Raw genomic sequence first — 6,463 nt, 5'->3', positions numbered from 1 at the left:
GAGCTCTGTCAGCCACAAGCCAGGCTGATGGCTGCCAGTACAGCAGTGGTGGTGGGAGCCTCTCCCGCCTCCTCAGCAGCGCTAAGGATGTCCGACTGCAGCTTAGGCCTGCTCCCCGCTGGCAAGTGGACATCCCCCGAGGGCTCCTGGGCTGCCAGAGGGATGTCTGACTGCCAGCTTAGGCCCAATCCCCCGGAGAGCGGGCCTAAGCTAGCAGGTGGTCATCCCCAGAGGGGTCCTAGACTGCGAGAGGGCACAGGCCGGGCTGAGGGACCCCCTCCCCGAGTGCACAAATTTTTGTGCACCGGGCCTCTAGTCTATATATATAAAAGCCTATGCAACCGTCCGGTCATCCAACCAGTAGCTATGATGCACAATGACCACCAGGGGGCAGACGCTCCAACCAATAGCTACCAGTATAATGCACACTGACCACCAAGGGGCAGACACTCAACACAGGAGCTGCCGAGCTGCGGTGACTTGGCAGCGATGGTTCTTGGGTGATGCACCCAGTACCAGAGAGGAGGGAGCCCATTTCTGGGATGCATCACCAGAGAACCACCCTCTCGCAATCTGGGACCCTTTGGGGGATGTCAGAGAGCCAGTTTCGGCCTGACCCTCCCCCCCCCCCAGGCCAGGCCAGGACAAGGGACCCCACCAGTGCACGAATCATGAATCCATGCACTGGGCCTCTAGTGCTGACATAAAAATAAAGGGCAGTATAACATAACAAGGATGACCCTATGTCTTGCTTTGCCCCAGACAGCCACAGTGTATGCCTGTTGTCTCAGTGCCCACCCAAATCTTCTCTTACTTCAGGGTGTTCCAGTTTTAATAATACGGAATACAGTCACCTAAACCCAACGTAACGGTTAAGAGCTTATGTTCTAAAGTTTTCTGGGTTTATGCTCAAAACCTAACTTAGCCATTAAGATTACAGGGAGTCAATTACTTTGCCTAAATAAGCTTCAATTTTCTCATCTACTAACTGGAAATAATAATAGTGCCCACTTGATAGCATTGTTGTGGGAACCATAGGAGTCAGTGCATGTATAAACTATATGAGCCATTCATTCTTAGCAAACAGTGAGCACCCAATAAAAATTAGCTTTTACCAACATTGGATTAAAAGTGTGAGAGGCTATCATGGTGGACTGCTTTGTGAACTTGAGACATTAAAACATATCTGTGAATCTGAAGCACTCAGACATGAGCCAGGATAAGTAAGAAATGCCAGACTTTTAAGTAAATCACTGGTGCTTCCCTTAAAGGTTTGGCAGTTCTAAAATGAAATTATAATCCCAACTCCATTGGGAATCTAGAGTTCTAATCCATTCCTGACCAGACTCCATGGGAATCTCACTAAAATACTAAATTTCATGGTGACAAGGAATAAGATAATCGTCTCTTAGTTTATAGTCATCTCTTTGGAGTCCTTTTTAGCCTCTTAGGGAAGCCTGGATTCACAGTAGCAACTTCTGTGGTTCTTCTGCTTTTAAACACAAGCCCCTGACCCACTCTACTTTGTATTCTGGAAGAGCCTCAAGACTCAGAGAATATCCTTAATGGGGCAAGAGCATGGCCACAGGCCAGCCCCTTTACTTGCAATGGAAGTGACTGGCTACATACTCAGAACCTAACAAAATGTTTGTCACCTGAGAGATTCTTGGAACTCAGACTCAGTAAACCAGTGGTTCTCAACCTTGGCTGCACATTAGAATCACCTGGGAATCTTTTTAAAATCCTGATGTCTGGGCCTCATCCTCCGGAAATTCTGTTTCTTTGTTAGGGGGTGAGGCCACAACATTAGTAACAAAGAAACAGAATTTCCGGAGGATGAGGCCCAGAAATCAGGATTTTAAAAAAGATTCCCAGGTGATTCTAATGTGCAGCCAAGGTTGAGAACCACTGCAGTAAACCATAGTCATGCACTTGAAAAAAACCCCGATATGGCTAGTTAGCATTGGGCAAATCACCTCTTTGTCTCATGGTCTTTGTTAAATAAAGGGGTTAAATCCATTGTGAAAAATCAAAAGATTGAATCTAACATGATCTGGCTCTGGGCTCCTTAAAAAGATTCCATCTGTTAAAGAAAGATAAAACCCACTTCCCCCTTACTTTCAAAAAACAAACGACCACAATTTGACTTACTTCCATAGTAACCTATCTCATCATATGCCTGACTGTCAGCAAGACCTTTGCCTCCACCCTGGCTTCCTCCCCTCATCCTGCAAATCGCCATTGGCTTTAATTAAATTTAATAACCCACTGGGAAGTGCCGTCAGGGAAATGGGGAGCAAAGTTTATACAGTGTAGGCTTACTCTTGCATGTTGAGTACAGCATTTCCCTGGAACTCTCATATCCCAAGGCTGGGACAATAACGAATGCCAAGCATATGGAAAGACACGCTGCTGCTGCTGCTGCTGCTGCTGCTGTCCAAATGTGAAACGTGGGTGGAGAGAATCATTTAGAAAAAGAGAGTGAGGGAAAAGAGAAAATCAACCCCAATCCCCAACAGCTGCAAAGAACGAAGCATGTGAAGCTTGTTACCTTGGATGAACTCTGCTTTCCTGCTCACAGAAGGCAGGGTCCTGTTGAGGCCCAGGATCCTGTCCAGGTGGAAGGCGAACACCTCACTCATGTCCAAGGGCTGCCTGACCAGCCCGCAGGGGCTAGAGCCGCAACCAGGCACAGAGCCAGCGGCGCTCCCCTCCAGCACCAGCAAACGCGCTTGGCTCTTAGAGGACACTGGCTGGAAGCCCACCACGGCACCATCTGCCAACAGGCGCATTCGGTGGATGTCTTCTTTGCTCAGCCACGAGGGGGCGCTCTCACTGTAGATCCTGATGTTGCTCTCCCTGGCCTGGGGCAGCTGGAAATCTGAGCCCCCAACTGGTCCTCCCGGACCCCTTATCAATCTCCAGGATCTTTCCCCAACCTTGGCCAGGTTTCCTCTCTGGACGTACCCAGGCACTTCAGCCTCAGCTGCCCCTGCTGCTCCCTGCGGCTGAAGGGATGGTCTGACCAAAGCCTCCTGTGCTGGGGCCAGGGATGCCACTGCGTACTTCTTCCTGCGCTTGGGTTTCACCGTGCCGCGGATATTGGCGGGCTTGCTTCGCTTGGAGCGTAGGGTAATGTACACCACATTGGGCAGCAGGGTGGTTCCATTGTCCTGGGACTCGGGAGGGGCCAGGGTACCATCCAAGGGTATCTCAGGGAAGGGTGCCTCGGCGGTGTCTCGGCGCCGGTGCGGCCCCTTTTCCGCTGCGGGTCTGTGCTGGAGCGATGCGCGCCCCACCTGGCTCACGAGGAAGCCCAGGTAGATGGCACAGGCAGTGCCCAGCAAGAGGTTCCTCCGGGTCCTTGGGCGCCGGCTGCTCCAGAGTTTGCGCACTCCCGGGACGCACAGGGAGCAGATGAACCAGTTTATGAGCTGCCCTGGCTTGTCTGGACAGGTCATTTCTCGGCCGCATCCGCATGGTGAACGGAGTTTAAAGTCTGCAGCTGTCTCCCGGTGACATGATGCATGGTTTCCTGAATTCTGTTGTCGCCTCCGCTTAGGTGTCTAAGTGGTCTCCAGTGGGTAGAGGTGGAAGCAAAGGGTTGGTGAGGGAGTTGGGAATGTCTGTGATACTCGCCACAACAAACCTTTTAAACTCCTATCAGCCTCCCCAAGGAGAAGTGTGGCTTGTTTCTGAGAATGAATGGAAACGAGAGTTAATTGAGTCACAACCCCATACTATCTCAGTTCCTCTACAAGAGTAAAGAAAAAAGTAACTCTTTCCTGTCATTAATATCACCACTAACATTTTTAATGAAGTTTAAAAAACAGAAACAAAATAGATGTATAGGTTTGATATTCAGTTTAAACAAGTGAGAGCAAGCCACAAAAATCCAAGAATATTTTATAATGTGTAGCTAGTCTTATAATTTGATTCTGAAGGAAAAGCATTAAAGTTTGACAAATTCAGGCTTTTCCTTTTTGAAATTCAGAAATAATTAAAAATAAGTAATAGATGGTTTTTTAAAAATATTTATCTAAATTCCATATTTATTTTTTAAATCCTGCACTAATTAGTTAACTAAATAACTAGCATTCAAATTCAAAAATATATCTTAATCTAACAGTACAGTTTTTTCTTCATAATATGTTCCATTATCTTACATTAATAGTTAATATAAAAATAGTTAACATAATATAAAGTCATAAATGCCCATATATCTTGAAAGCAGTTACATTTTTAGTCACACACACAAGGAGAAACACAGCACACAAATCTGACTACTTTTTATCCCTTTTCTTTCCACCAAAGTCAGCTGAAGGAAAATTAAAGGATCCCTAGCTCTATTTATTCACATTATTAAAAAGAAGAAGAAACTGTAAGCAACCTTACTTACACAGCTGGCCCCATGCTCAGCTCCAGGAACAATGTAATCCCTGACTCTAATGCAAAGAACTTTTAAAGGCTGAGGCATGTAAGTAGAACATATTTCATGGTCAAGAGTGTTCCACATTTCAAATACTTCAGCTCGGCTTTAAAAGCTCCCTTGCAAACTACTGGGCAAAAGAAAAAAACAATCCAGTTGGCTTGTAAACTGGCTTCTTGTAACCCGATTTTAATACAAGTAAATTTTTTTAAATGTTTAGGAAATAAGCTTTAATTTTAAATTCTGAAAGAGCAAATGCCTTAAAGAAGCAGTTTTCATTCCATAATTTCCCACGTATTTTTAACCCGTGGGCGCCCTCTAGTGTCCGGTTTGGAAACAGACTCAGAAGTGTCAGTCTTGGGAGGTTAAAACTGAGAGTATTTGCTTAGCTGCAGAATAAATGCCTTATAAAATGAGGAGTGCTATCACCTCACCCCACTGTCCGTCCCACTTAGCTAGGGACTAGGGTTCCTGGGGACTATAACTCACCTTACTATCTTGGCTTTTTGCTGAGGAACGTTGTCTCCCACCACTTCTGAGAAGTCCTGGAGGTTCAAAAAAAGGTGAGAAAGGGTTAATGCAAATGAGGAAAAAAATAGAACAGCGAGATAAGGGAACACACAGATAGGGAAAGACATTTGGAGTGTGCAGTTGCATGGAGCAACAGTTCACAAAAAGTAGCCGAGGAGTCTCTCTGATTGGAGGTTTTTTTTAAAAACCGGTTAGTAATTGGCTTAGGTTGTTTGCTTGTCCTGGCACAAAAGCAGGGGTGGATGACCTCCGGGCCTCGCTTAGGCTTATTCTTTTTGCTTCTATGGCAAATAGAATCAGAAGGCAGGAAGGAGACAGGAGTGTCCCCTGCCCCCCACCACCAGCCCCCAAAAGAAGTCTGTGATACCGGGGTGTGGGTAAGAGATCAGAGTGTGGTGTACAATCCTAAAAATACTCTTTACAAAGCAAAAGAGATTAAGGAGTTGGAATATATAGAGAAGGAAAGAATAAATTTCCAAGAGGTAAAAGTGCCAGAAGTTACAATAGAGCTGTTACTCTAGCACTCTTAAGCTCAGACCTCTCTTCCTCTGCAAACGTTCTGCGCCGTGGAGGAAAGAGACGGAGCAATTCCAACACTGACTGAGGCCTAGAAGTAAGTACCTGTTGATTCGGGACAAATGTCCTAAGAACTCAAGCACCACAGCAATTTTCTTTGTGCTCCAAAACTCTTGAAGCACACTTTCAGAAGCATGGACTTATTTTCTAGATGCTAAACGTTAACTTCTTGAAAGGAAACCAGGGCTGAGCTGTTTTATTATAACTATCTTCTTGTTTTCACATGTTGAGAAGAATAAATGACCTGACTTAGAGGGAAGAGGGGACAGGAAGAGATTAACCAAAGAGCTTGTATGCATTAGGCCTGGGGAGTGTAAGATTGGAGTCGCTCAAGGAATTAGGCAGACACAGCGAGAAAGCAGGAGGGGTTCATTAGAGGGAATGGAGCCAACCGAGGAAGGTTATGACTCGGCCTCCGCTGTCCTCGGGTTGAATTTTATGCGCCCAAATTGCAAGGGGCAGAGGCTGAGGGATGTAGGTGTTCTAGTCTGATTAGATGGAGCTTGTTGTCCTTCAAACCGATTAGTGCTGGTGGTTGAGGCTGTGGCTGTAAGCGGCGTTGTTATCATTGACCTGATGTCTGGGGCCACTTTCTCGTTGGGGACTTTCTAGTCCTCTGGGTCAAATGTCCTCTGCTGGCCTGTCAGGGAGGGGGAGGGGGTGGAAGCGGGGCGATGGGGGGACCAATGGGGGGGAAAGGAGGACATCTGTAATACTTTCAACACTAAAAGTAAATTTTTTTTTAAAGTAAGTCTTTAGCCTTAGCTAGTTTGGCTCAGTGAATAGAGTGTCAGCCTGTGGACTGAAGGGTCCCGGGCTGCAGGCTCGGTCCCCAGTGTGGGCATGAGAGAGGCAGCCAATCAATGATTCTCTCTCATCATTGATGTTTCTGTCTCTCTCTTCCTCTCCGAAATCAATAAAAATAAA

At 46.4% G+C, this 6,463-nt stretch overlaps 1 protein-coding gene across 5 annotated transcripts in view; it reads right to left on the bottom strand.

Moving 5' to 3' along the window:
• FAM198B (family with sequence similarity 198 member B) overlaps nt 1–5,087 on the bottom strand; it is a 47,681-nt gene extending 42,594 nt beyond the window's left edge. Inside the window, exons 1-3 of one of the 5 annotated variants that reach the window (XM_023755428.1) lie at nt 4,919–5,087; nt 2,552–3,695; nt 2,323–2,430 (exon numbers count right to left, since the gene is read on the bottom strand). In XM_023755428.1, coding sequence (XP_023611196.1) covers nt 2,323–2,430; nt 2,552–3,461 — 1,018 coding nt within the window. In that variant the 5' untranslated portion in view covers nt 3,462–3,695; nt 4,919–5,087. Of the gene's footprint in view, nt 1–2,322; nt 2,431–2,551; nt 3,696–4,390; nt 4,535–4,918 lie in introns of those variants that run through there. The other 4 variants (XM_023755417.1, XM_023755435.1, XM_023755444.1 and 1 more) reach the window with 4 other exon arrangements.
• Between the last annotated feature and the right edge of the window lie 1,376 nt (nt 5,088–6,463).

The sequence above is a fragment of the Myotis lucifugus genome, unplaced genomic scaffold, assembly GCF_000147115.1.
Source record: "Myotis lucifugus unplaced genomic scaffold, Myoluc2.0 scaffold_1, whole genome shotgun sequence".
Taxonomy (NCBI): domain Eukaryota; kingdom Metazoa; phylum Chordata; class Mammalia; order Chiroptera; family Vespertilionidae; genus Myotis; species Myotis lucifugus.
Note: the sequence above shows the minus strand (reverse complement) of the source record. Positions and strands in the feature narration are given on the sequence as shown.